We start from the raw sequence: 13,287 nt of genomic DNA, 5'->3' as shown, positions 1-13,287 counted from the left end.
ATCCATTATGCATACTTTGTGTTTGCTCATATGTGTACATGTTGTACTTTTCCAGTAGAATGTAAGCTCCCCGAACCTCAGAACAGATCTATTTCTGTCTTTGCAACCCCAGTCCCAGTACAATACCTTCCACAGAATGAGCACTTAATAATTTTTTAATTAAGTTTTATCTGTAAAATGAAAGGGTTGACTAGAAAAATTCTGAGTTCTGAACTGTCAGCTCTAACATTCTGTAGAACAGCAACCTTTTGACCTACTCTATAGAAGAAAGGAGACTTGTCAACCTCACCAAGCCAGAGCTTATGAAGCGTTCACACAGCTCCTTTTTGGCTACAACTACAGCCTGATTAAGGTGAAAAAAGAATGAAGAAATAAGGTTGAGATTGTTTTAGGCCCAATTCCATTACCCATTTTTCCTGTATCTGCATTGAGCCGTTCCAAAAGCCATCACTAAGGCTACATTTAAAATAAAATATGTTTTTGTTTAAAATCCTACAACTTATGCACATCTCCCACTTCTCTACCACACCCCTCCTCCCCCACGAGCCTTTTGGTTTGTTAGTAGGGAGGCAGGAAAGAAAGAGAAATGGCCACACCATGAAAGCTTTAGCAAACAGAAACATATGGGGCCATATTTACCAACTGACTAATTAGAATACAGCATTTTGGCAGATGAGGGAGGATCTGGGGTTTTTCAGATAAGAATGAGAGTCCATGCCAACCATGTTCATTCTTCTTTAAACATATACATAGAATATTAAAGTTGAATGAAACTTTAGTGGTTAGAGAGCATCCCTGATAGATGGTCAAAGCGAATCAAGGCAATAACCTTCAATGTTGGTGGAATCAGTGTTTGAAGTGATGGGCAATGATTCAATGAGACAGACGTGGGGGTAGGGGGAGGAAATTATGCCTGAGGCTCATATGCACATAGACAATTCTTAAATCAGTAATGCAAGGGGACCACTGTCTTCCTCTTTCAAATGTCCTCTTCCTGAGGCTGCGTTTTTGGGGACTTTTCTTCCCTTTCAAAGCTGCCCTTCATAGTCATTTAAACTTAAAAGACAATGTGGTGTCATGGGGAGAGTTGGCCTTGAAGCCAGGAAGACCTGGGTAAGGACATTTCTGATGCTACGTGAGTCTAGACAAATCACTTAGCCTGTCAGTCCTCAAGGATGGTCCAAAATACTAAGTTACAGAAAAAGTTCCTATCCACATTAATAGAGAAAGTTTTCTCATCTGGGAGTTCTTTGAACCAATGAAAACCATAAGTTCAGCCCCTATTCTTTTCATCTGGATATAACATTTTTTGGTATAACTATGGCACAATGGGAGAAGCATTAGATTTGGGGTCAGGAATCCTAACTCTAACACCTGGCTTTTCTATTCTGTTCTATAACCTTGGGCACTCTCTCAGCCTCAGTTTCCTCATTTGTAAAATGAAAGAGCTTTACTACATGGGCTCTATGATTTCTTCCAGCTCTACATATGTATTCAATCAGAAGTAGAAGTCTGGAATCCAAGCCTTTTGTAGGGCAGAACCCACCATTGTCATCATCATCATCATTATCATATGAAATGCTTACTATGTGCCAGGGATTTTCATAAGCATTTTACAATTATTATCTTATTTGATCCTTGCCAGAGCCTATCATTATCTCCATTTTACAGTCAAGAAAACCGAGGCAAATAACAGTTAAGTGATTTTCTCAGGATCACGCAACAAATAAGTATTTAAGACTTATTGGAAGGTACAATGTTCTCTCCATAGAGATGCTTCATTTGCTATTTTTAAAAGGCAAGAAAAGGAATTCATCTTTCCTTATAAATCATCTGCAATAGAGATGTTTAAAAAATAATTTTGGAAGTAGAACACTAAAGATTTTTGTTGATTGAAGGGACTCTGGTCTTTGAAGGATCCTTCATTCATAGGGTGATAGGTTCAGTTATAGATTTAGAAGTGAAAGAGACCTTAAAGATCATCTTGTTCTAAAAACCTCCATTTTCACAGGAGAAACTGAGACTCATGGAGGTAATTTGCCCAAGATCAATAAGAAACAAACATAAGATTCAATCTCAGATCCTTGGACTCCATACTCTGTTTTCCATCTAGTATACTACAAGAGTCTTTTCCTCCCCCACCAAATCCACTTGCTAGCAGCTGAAATAGAAGAAGTTGGGAGTGTAATGAACACAAACTTATTCCTAAAACACTTACAGGTCTCTCCAGTACCTAATATCCATGGACAGTGCAGCCCCTTATTTCTATCATCACTCTGGCTTCTCTTTCAGTGTATTCTGGTGCTCAAGTAGAGCTATAGTCATAGTAAATTTTACAACTTCTTGTCTCTATCCTCATCCCCAGGGCCAAGACATAATTTTCTTTTATGCTCTGGCTGAAGCCTTGACTAGTCTTTTTAAATACTAATTCAGAAGTCCTGTCCTATCCCATTCTAAAGCCCCCCCCCACAAAAAAAAAGAATATGACATGTGGTTTCCATTATTTAAAACATCTGGATATACTCAAGGGAGATACAATCCACCCCCAGTTTAAAAAAAAAAAAAACATCATGAGGTCTCAGGGACACATGCTACTCTAACAACATCAGTACCCTCTCTCCTCACAGTCAACCATGGAAGAGAAAGCTTCTTGACATTGGGGTAATGGGCAAGGAAATGTCTCATGATAACAGATAATTTTGGAAACACAAGAAATGTTTTGGCATCTATACCAAGGTCCCTATCTACCTTACTCTGCCCTCTCCTACCTGGTGTCCAGGCATTTGTATTAACTTTCTCAATGAAGAACCCAATGACTTTATTTTGGTTGCTTTTCTTCTATCCACTTCCATTCTCCAAATCTGATCTTTGGATCCATGCTGCCTCCTTGGAATCTATCTATGACTATACTGGCTGAGCAAAGCCTATATAAAACATTTTGGAGTGGTCATTTTAGATTTCGTTAGTGAAATGTGAGCTGGACTTTTAGTCAAAAGACTTAAGGTCAGAAATTCCAGCTCTCTTTCTTAGCAATTATGTGATTTAAATGTGTTCAGCAACTCTGAACTTCAGTTTCCTTATCACAAAAAGGAAGAGCTAGTGTGACTTCACAAGGGTGTTGTGAAGATCCAAGGAACTTTGTCTTTTTTTTTTTTTTTTGTCTGAGGGATAAATCTGTTCTCTGATTTTTATCTATTTAGGGGAATTCCCTTATGTGGCAACTCCTTCCAACCATGAACATTGTCATTTAATATATACTTTATGTCTTAAGAGAGTTACTTGTAATAGAGAAGTAAAAACGACTAGTCCATATTTGTAGAGCTATTAGGAGTCAAAGACAGGGTTTGAACCCAAATCAAGTCAAGTCAAATTACTTCAACAAGTATTTATTTAGCACTTAAATATATTCCAGGCTCTGTGCTAAGTATAAAAATATAAACAAAATGAAAGACAGTGCCTGCCCTCAAAAAACTTACATTCTAACAAAGAAAGACTTCATATAAAAGGGTAGAGGGGGATTTCTCTGGGTAGAGATATAGTAGTAGAAGAATAGCCAAGAAAGAAATTGTTGACCCAGACCTTCTCCTTAAAATGGAGGTTCTGGGAGGAAATAGTCAATCAGAGGGAGACATCCCAGTACTTCAATGTGCAATGTACTTCCAATGTAGGAAATAGCCCAAGCATAGGGTGAGCTTGCAGGATGGGAAGATTTTTATGGCATAGGACACACCCAGGTCTTCTGAAATTCCCCACAGAGGAACTCCTTTTTACCAATGTATATCTCTAACTTATTTGTAGCTTAGAGCTTTATAGTCTTCTAGGGATGCTGAGACATGAAATACTTTCCCCAGGTTAGCACAGTTAATACAATATATGGCAAAGACAGGATTTGGCCCCTCAGATCTCACAACAGATGAACAGAGGAAGGACCTGGGATTTGAAGCCTTGTAGGGTGGAAGGGGATTACTATCTCTCTATATCCAACCATCTGCCATGTAGTAGGGCTATCATAATAGAGTTGTTTCATAAAGGACAGAGTTCCATACTTAGACTCAGAAAATCTGAGTTACCTCAGTTTCCTTATCTATAAAATAGGGGTAAATATAGCATCTACCTATTATAAGAATCAAATGAGATAATAATGTATGCAGAGTACTATACTAAACTCTCAAGTATTACATAAATGTTATTTTAATAGAATGTAAAGTCCTTAAGGGGAGAAATTATTTTTTTTAATATCTCCAAGGCCTAGCACAGTGCTTATAATAAGTATTTATTAAATTGAATTAAATTTAACAAGGATTTATTGGATCTATTCTTTGAGTCAAATTGGCAGTGTAGAAAACCTACTGGTTGTAGGGTGGGGAATGGGGCAGAAAGGCACAATTTCAGCTCAGGCAAAGAATTTTGCAATCATCAGAGATGTTAAACAGGGGAATAAATGGCCTTATTGGGTAGTAACCTCATATGGATGGAAATATTCAAACAAAGAATAAATGGCTATTCATCAAGGATGAAATGGAAGTCACTCCCACTTTGAACAAAGAAAGGATCCCTACCAACTGAAACATTCCATGGCTTCAGGGACAAATAGAGGGGATAGAAGCAAAAGTAGGGAGTGTTAAGGCTTGCGGTATAGTAGAAATAGTGCTAGATTTTGAAGTGGAAGATGAGGATCCAAATCCTATCTTTGCTATATATTGTACTAACTGTGCTTTCCTGGGCAAAGTACTTCATCTCTTAGTATTCCTAGATAACTGGAAAACTCTAAATTACAAATAAGTTAGAGACATACATTGGTAAAGGGAGTTCTTTTGTGAGGCACTCCCTTCAGTAATGACTCACAGATCCTGACCAAGCAAGAAAGTGAAAATAAGTCAGGAGTAAGGGACATTATAGAGGAGGGAGGGTCTCATTATGTCAAAGATTCTTCTATAATTTAAATGCCAAAGCACCAAATGCTCTGGGTTTTTGTTTGTTTGTTTGTTTGTTTGTTTTTCATATCCCTAGCATGCACAATTGGGTATTTCAGAAAAGACTGAGCTGAGAGCCTAGCAGTACCATGTTGTGAGTAATGGCAAATTCTAGGGGAAAAAATGAATAAATGAATGAGAAAGCATTTATGCCAAATGAGAAAGCTATATGCCAAACATTGTACTAAGCACTGGGATACACATAATGATAGACAGTCCCTGCCCTTAAGAAGCTTATGATCTAATAGGTAAAAGAGTTAAGGATCTAATTCTGACAAGAACTAAGATCTTTTCAGAGGTTAGAAACTAGGATTAGCAGTGAGAATGTGATCCAAACAATGGGAATACTAATTCAATTGATCAGTACCTGGGTTCAAATTTTGCCTGATACATTCTGCCTACATGATGTTAGGATGGCAAATAATGTATTTCTTAAGCCTTACTTTCTCTATCTGTAAATGGAGGGATGAGATCATTTCCAGCCTTAAATCTTCAAGTTAATCAATTCAGTATTTGTTTTTTTTAAGTTTCTATAAAATCATGAATATAAAATCATAATGTTAATAACAACAATAACTGACATTCATATAACTGCTAAGATTTTAAAATCATTTTCTATGCATTATCTTATTTAATATCTACAGTGATACCATTATTTCCATTTTATGAATGAGAAAATTGAGGTTCAGAGAGTCTCTGAGATAGGATTCAAAAAAAAATCTCATAATCCATCTATTCCAACATTTGTTCAAAGCAGAATTGTCCTCTAAAGCTTGCCTGATAAATGTTCATCTACTCTGTTAGATCACCTCCAATGACAGATGGCTCACAATCTCATGAGCCAGCCCATTCCATCTTCAGGCAATTCAGATTTAGAGGAACTAACATCTGTCTCTTTCTGCCCTCAATCCCCCAAACCACATGGTTCTCTTCCTTCTGAAGCCACATAGAGTGAATCTAATCCCCAATCCACAGGTGAGAATGCTTTAGACAGTAGAAAACAGTTTTCACATCCCACAAGTTATTGCCATTCTCAGATAAGCATTTGGGAATGGAATCCCTTTAATCATTCATCCTTCAACAAAGGAGAGAATCATATATACATTTATAGCACTCTCAGTTTCTTGGAACTCAGAGGTATCAAAAGATACAGAAAGCAATTACAGAAATTTAACTCTCTCATCCACCATTTTTTTCAATGAGAAAACCAAGATCCCCCAAAATGATTTGCCTAAGATCACAGAGGTAGTAAGTTGGAGAGTAGAAATTTGAACACAAGGGCCTCTGTTTCTAAATCTGGTGCCATTTCTACCAACACTAGTCCAACACTATCCCAAGAAGGAAAAGATACTTTCACTTCACATAGGACAAATAGTCATTCAGTTCCTGTTTCTGGACTTTCGATGAGAAGGAACTTTATCTTGAGCCAATTCCTTCTGTTATGAAATAAATCTAATTATTAGCAATTTTTCCCTGACATTATGTCCTTGTAAATGCCATTCATTTATACCATTTTGAGTCATCTGAGTGGTATGAAACAAATATAATCCCTCCTTAATACAACAGCCCCCCATATACTTGAAAATTGCTGGTAAGTGCTCCCTCAATCAATTCTTCTCCAAACCAAGTAGCCTTAGTTCCTTTGAAAGACTCTTTCCCTGACAGTTTTCAGTTATCTCTTAACTTCAATTTTGGGGTTATCATCAATCAACACGTATGTATGGAGGGCCTGCTACTGATAAACTTCAATTAGCAGAGAACCCTGAAATAATCCCATCACAATGATGCTCTTTCAGAGATTCCCAGCATCCTTTCCTTTCAGCAAAGCAATGTGAATAACTATCAATAGTTCAAGAAATCTGTTTTTTATCAGCATGGATCTAACCTCCACTGAACCCCCCTCCACACCTCAGAAGGCAATTTAATGACTGACTGTGGGATGAAATAAAATGAAAGAAAAAAATCAAACCAAACTTTATTTACCAGCTTCCTTGCCCTATGAGACTTGTCTTAAAAATGGATTTTTGTAGAATCATAGATTTAGAGCTGAAAGGGATCTTTAATATTATGTCCTTATTTTAATGGTGAGGAAACTGGGGCCCAGAAAAATTGGCTGCCCAGGGCATACAGTTGGAAATGGTAACACCAAGATCATAGGATTGTAGATTTAGAGATGGAAGTTCAAAGACTATCAAATTCAAACCTCTTATTTTATAGATCAGGAAACTGAGGCAGAGCGAGGTTAAGTGCCTTGCCTAGGATTACAAAGCTAAGAAATACTTGACCCAGACTTTGCATTCAGGTGTTTCTGATTCCAAAGGCACTGCCCTACCCACTCCTACACCATATTGTTTCTATATGCTTGGAATTCACAGCTTTCAGAAGAAAGAATAAATACTCTTTTAATTTGGGGTAGTTTTCCTCTTAAACAGTTGCTATTGATCTGAATATCTTTGCCAAGGATAATGGGACACTTATAAAAGACTGTTTCCTGCCAGGAAGCTAGTGTGTATGGAGGACATCCTAGTTAACCATCCCATCCCCCTGCCACTACAGTGGTGAAAAGGAGCCCACGGGCAGTGAGGAAATGTGCCCTCTTTCCAGGCCAGGTCTCTGGCACCACAAACCTCAGCAACAAGAACCCCAGGCAGGATCTGAGATTTCTCTGGCCACAAACATCACGTGACCTGAGATGCGACTGCCCTTTGCATATGTTTTCAAACCTCTGACATCAGACTACCCCTAGCCGGGGACAACATGCACCAGAAAGGAACAAAAGCCATGACCACACAGCTAGTTAAGCAGCAAGGAAGAAAATGGCTTTCTCCTGTAGTCTTTGGTGTTCCAATGTCAAGCTTCAACTCTCTGTACTAATGAGGCCGGAGGGAGCAGAGTGTCCTGAATCCTCTGAGTATATCCCTGGCCAAACTTTCAAGATGTTAGAGAAATTTATCTTCAATGCCTTTCTATGTCATTTATATCCCTGGCCTTTGAGTCTCCCCTCCTGCAAAATAAATTAAAGCAGTCCAAATTTCTATAACACTTTGCAGCTTATTGAACCTCAACAACCCTATACGTCATGCAAATTGTTTTAGGCAAATTGCAGATTGGTAATAGAAGTATTTTTGTTGGTTTGGGTCCAAAGTTGTGATTTTATCCTTTTAGGGAACTCCCAGCATGAAAACTCCTCCTCCTGTCCAGATTGGCAACTTGCCTATAAATAACAGTCTTAGAGTTGCACCAAGAGATAAAGACACTTGTCTTCAGTCACATAGCTAGCTAGACAGGACTTGAATTGGGATCTTCTGGACTCTGCAATTTGCTATTCTGAGCAACAAGTATTTTGGTCTGTTTAACACAAGGAAATTGCAACTTGGAGAATGATGTCCAAAGTCCTGGGCAGAGGTAGAATTTCTATCTCTTTCTATTACACTAAACTCCAATTCTCCCTAGTTAGATAATCACAATATTAATGCTGCAAGGGACTTCAGAAATCATCTGAGCCAAATATCTCACTTTACAGAACATGAGAACATAGCAGAGAGGATCCTTAGAGATCATCCAATCCAACACTTCCATTTCACAGAAGAAGAAATTGAGACCCACAATAGTGAATCGACTTTCACAATGTCACATAGGAATAAGACACAGAGCCTCGACTCAAAACCAGGTCTCCTAATTGTGCCTGTGGCTTTTTGTAACACTCCAGATATTTTCCTTTTTCCTCTTCAGAACTCACTCCTCTGGAGACCTATTCCCTCAGAGACATACTTGCAACCAAAATGTCCCATTAACTAATTTACACTTGCCTATAAATGGATGATAATGGTTTCATGTGTACACCAGGATCACATTTGTATGTTAATAGCTTTCAGAGCCTTAAGCCAAAAGAATGTCTCCTGGAGGAAGTTTCAAAGAGTACAGTGGAACTGTGGAGAAGGAATGTGGAGGTTGGCAGACCTTCCCTGGTTTTCCCCAAGCCATGCCATGTTTCTTCCCATACCAGCCTTGGTGCTTACAAATAATCCCAGTTCCTCTATTTAACCCTCACTTCATGTCTTCCAATGTGCTAGATTCACAGGGCAATGATGGAACTTTTGCCCTGGGCAAAGGAGGGAAGAAATGTCAGGGAACTTTGGAGATTAGAAACAGAGAGGAGGATGAAAAAGAGAAATATTAAAAACTATCACACAGTGATCTCACTACTAAGAATATGCTTTAAAGCTTTTATTAAAAAGTGGAAGGAATACTTATCAGCATGAAAATATTTATAGTTGTTTTATTCACAATTGCAAAAATCTGGAAATAACCCCATGTTTGGAATAGCTGCAGCAGTCTTAACCAGCTACAACCAGTGTGGGATTCCCCACTGGGGATTTGTCCTAGAGAACTGGATTTAGAGGGGATTGAAAGCAGTTGTGTCCTTTAGAAATGACAGTTAGCAAACTTTCTCCTCACTCACAGCTGCACCCCAGGTAAGTTTTACAGCTGCTTAGGTTGCCACCTCCTACCCCCTTGCTTAAAAAGTTATTTGTGGGGGCATGCTACCTCAGGCTTCAATATTGCTTATTAACGATGCTGGCAGAACAAATTGTGTAGGCATGGTAGAGATTAAGATTATGCTATAAGAAATGGAAAATATGAAGAATACAAAGAAATACAGAAAAACATGTTGAAAGGGTACCAAGGGACAATAGAATACACAATTCAATGATGCTGGTGCTGATTAGGATTGTCTAAAAACCTAATGAAAGCCAGAAAACAATCAAAAAGGAATTCATTTAAAAAGTTATAATACAAAGGAGTGTGGAGACAAACAAAAGATTTTTGTCATCATTTTGTTAAAAACGCAAACACATACACACACGCTTGTTTACAAACAAATGACAAATAATCTGCAGTTTCTGGTTTACCCACGGTCATTGAAAATTTTTGTTTGTTTAATTCATTGTTTGTTTTCTGGAAGTTGTTAACAAGTTGAGGATAAAAATTTGTTGAATAAATATATAAAGATTGGACTTAACTGTTTCATACAAAAAGAAGAGGAAGGGATAGGAAATGAAAAATCCATATTTCTATAGTTCTATAAATCTCCTCATGATAATCCTGTGAAGTAAGTAGGAGGAGGATTATGATGCTCATTTTACTGTTGAGGATATTATGGACTTAGGCCATTCTGAAATGACTTGGTTACAATCAGTCAGTAAAGGCAGAAGCATAGCTAGAACCTAGGTCCCTTAAAGTATGTCCATCTATAGATAACAAGACACATATAAAAACAGAGTTCTGGACCAAAATTTAACTAATCTCTCCTTTCCTCCCAAATCCTCCTCCTCCTTCCTCTTCTTTCCTTCCTCTTCTTCTCCTCCTTTTGCTCTCTCTGCTTCTCTATGTGATCTGTCTTTCTGACTCTCCCTCTCCCCTTCCCTCCTTTTTATTTCTCTGTCTCTGTCTCTGTGTTTCTGTCTCTCTCTGTCTCTGTCTCTCTCTCCCCTTCCCCTTCTCTTCTTTCTACCGTAGCAAAGCAAATTTGTTTATCTGACTGAAAAGCAAATCAGTTGATGCCAAATCTTTTCTCATGTGAATAATGTCCTATCTACTTCACAAGTTATCCCACTAGAAGACCCATCCCTCTGTTCAATCCCAACGCCACCCGTTTCCAAAGCTGAATGGCCATCATAAATGGTCAATCATTTCTTATTCTTAGAGTAGTGTTAAGTAACTAACAGATGGCTTTAGTAGGAAGAGAAAGGGGAAAGGAATGAGAGAAAGATGGAAAGAGAGAGAGAGAAAAGAAGGGATAAGAAGGAGAGGAATGAAAACAAGAGGGAATGAGAGGAAGTAGGAGGAATATTTGTATAGATGAGGAAACAGGACACAGACAAGTTAAAAGGTTCTCAAAGTAAATTAGAGGCAGAACTGAGATTCAAGCCCTACTCTTCAGTCTCCAAAGCCAGTGCTCTTTCCACTATACCACTAGGAGAGAAGGAATGAAAGAAAAAATGGCATTGAAGATGAGGAATAGTAAGAGAGAATGGAAGGAGAGAAGGGATCATGAAAGAGGGAATGAGAGTGGGGAGATGGGGGAGGGAAGACAGATGGATGGGAGAAAAAAATCGGGGAGAGATCCTGGAGACAGAAGAGGGAGGCAGGAGTAAAAAGGGAAAAACAAATACCAGAAAATTCTAAGATAGTAGTTCTACACTCTACAAAGGATGCAGTCTTGAGGGCTTTTGAACTATGAAAACTGTATGCAAGAGCCTTACCTTCCTGGCTTCTAGGGTCAGAATGAATGGAGTTAGGATCAATCTTCTCTTGAGATGGATAGTGGTAGAGAGTCTGGGACTGTTTGGGGGTCTCCTCAGTTGGATCCTCTTGGAGAGCAACAGGAGGAAGTGTGCTTGGAGTAAACTTCACCTTGGGGATGGTCTTTTCCACCCGACCCCCTTGAGCTGGTTGGGGCACACTTCTTTCTGTGGATGTCACCTGTTGGAATTCAATACCAGTGCTCCTTTCACCATCTCTCCCCCTGTCTCTAGGGTTTGGCTGAGCATTGGGAATGGTATTTCCTTCAGGTTCTGCCCTGTCTCTTTCTTGGGCCCTCTCCTGGGCTCTGTCCTCAGATTCTACAGCATTGTTCGAGGTCTGTCCCTCCTCTGACTTCTCAGTAATACTTCTAGCTCTCCCAGCTCTTTCATTCACCTCAAGTGCCGTGGAGGGATCTGTGTAGCCACCATCTTCTCCCTCTTCTTCTTCCTCTATCTCTTCCTCTTCCTCCTCTTCTTCCTCTACAACTCCTTTCTCTTTCTGTTCCATCACACTCCTGGTTCTCGAGGGGCTGGGGACTTTGGGGTCCGTGACTACAGCAGCTGCCTCCTTGGTAGGGGAGACGAGCTGGGCGGATCCGGCAATGGTTGTGTTATTGGTAGCAATCATGTTTGTATCCTCACTCTGCTGCTCCGGCGGCTCTAGGCTGCTGAGGTCCCCGGCGGGCTGAGCTCCCGGAACGGCCCAACCTTTGGTTGGAGACTCCACCTGGGCTACATCTCCTTCCGAAGCCTCCTGGTCGTAGCTATAAGGGTCATCGTAGTGTCTCTCAGGGTCGTTCTCCTCGTGGTCCGAGAGGTTGCCAGGAGAGTGGAAGGCAGAAGCATCACAGCCTGGGAGCTGGTAGCAAATGAGCTCGCCGCCAGAGTTTGGGCAGTGGCAGACTTTGCAGTGGGGCATGCGCACGGTGTGGCCCGCCACGTATTTCTCCCCCTCGTGCAAGCAGCCGATGCGTCCACACTGCGGGCAGCCGTCCGAGGGGATGACCGCGTCGATACAGTTCGGGGGCAGATCCGGGCAAAGCATGAACTGGCAGCTGATCTTCCCGCCGCCTTTGGGGCAAGAGCACTCGGTGCTTCCGAAGTCCACGAAGTAGGACTGTCCCTCGGGCACTTTGCCATTCATGAAGCCGACGTTGACGCAGTCGTAGTACTGGTAACCCTCGCAGGTGCAGCCGTGCTGCAGGCAGGAGGCGCAGCACTCGCCCGGCTCCAGCACCTCCTCAATGCAATTCTCCAACGGCTTACACTCCACCCCGGTGCAATCCTTTTGGGCCCCGGAGCCCTGAGCGAGGAGCAGCAGCAAGGTGATTACTGACAGACTGTCCCAAGGAAGCCTTCCGGGCCGCGCCATCATTCCCCCTCTCCAGCCAAGGAAACACTTCGATTGCACTTAGCACTCGACCTGCCCTCGACTTGTCAAGAATTGTAGGTCAGCTCAGGTCCAGAGCGGCTGTGGTCCTCCCAGAGCCTTCTTCGGTCCTGAATTTAGGAAAGAAAACTCTGTCAGAGACTCTGCTCAGCACACTCTCTCTCACACACACTCACACACATCTTGCCTGTTAGGCATTAAAGATCCTTAGAAGTTGGGATAACATCCAACAGCTGGAAAGCTCGGCAAGGAGTTAATCATCATGTCTCCAGTTCTGCAGGCCCTCAATCTCAGCTAGGAGGAGTTAGTCCCCAAGAACTAGCTGAAACCCAGGCCTTCTTGGCTGCTTCGATTCATAATTGTTCTCACTGGGCCAAAAGAATTCTTCATACCTGTAAAAGCTACATTCATCTCTCTGTGTCTTTGCCTCTCTGTTTCTCTATCTCTGTCTCCATCTTGTTCACTCTTTTCTTTCTCAGTCTCTCTATCTCTCCCTGTCTCACTCTCTTTCTCTTAGTCTCTCTGTGTGTCTTTTTCTGTCTTCTATCTCTCTGTCTCTCTCCGTGTCTCTCTTTCTCTCTTTTCCCTCTCCCTTCCTCTCTTTCTCTCTCTCTCT

The 13,287-nt window shown here is 40.7% G+C and overlaps 1 protein-coding gene across 1 annotated transcript in view; it reads right to left on the bottom strand.

Moving 5' to 3' along the window:
• FBLN2 (fibulin 2) overlaps nucleotides 1-12,788 on the bottom strand; it is a 151,959-nt gene extending 139,171 nt beyond the window's left edge. The window contains exon 1 of the mRNA XM_051983792.1: nucleotides 11,240-12,788. Within this exon, the coding sequence (XP_051839752.1) occupies nucleotides 11,240-12,656 (1,417 nt within the window). The 5' untranslated portion in view covers nucleotides 12,657-12,788. The remainder of the gene's footprint in view (nucleotides 1-11,239) is intronic.
• Nucleotides 12,789-13,287: the final 499 nt, after the last annotated feature.

The sequence above is a fragment of the Antechinus flavipes genome, chromosome 1 (genome assembly GCF_016432865.1).
Source record: "Antechinus flavipes isolate AdamAnt ecotype Samford, QLD, Australia chromosome 1, AdamAnt_v2, whole genome shotgun sequence".
NCBI classification, from domain to species: Eukaryota; Metazoa; Chordata; class Mammalia; order Dasyuromorphia; family Dasyuridae; genus Antechinus; species Antechinus flavipes.
The sequence above is the reverse complement of the archived record's forward strand: the minus strand, read 5'-3'. Positions and strand labels throughout refer to the sequence as shown.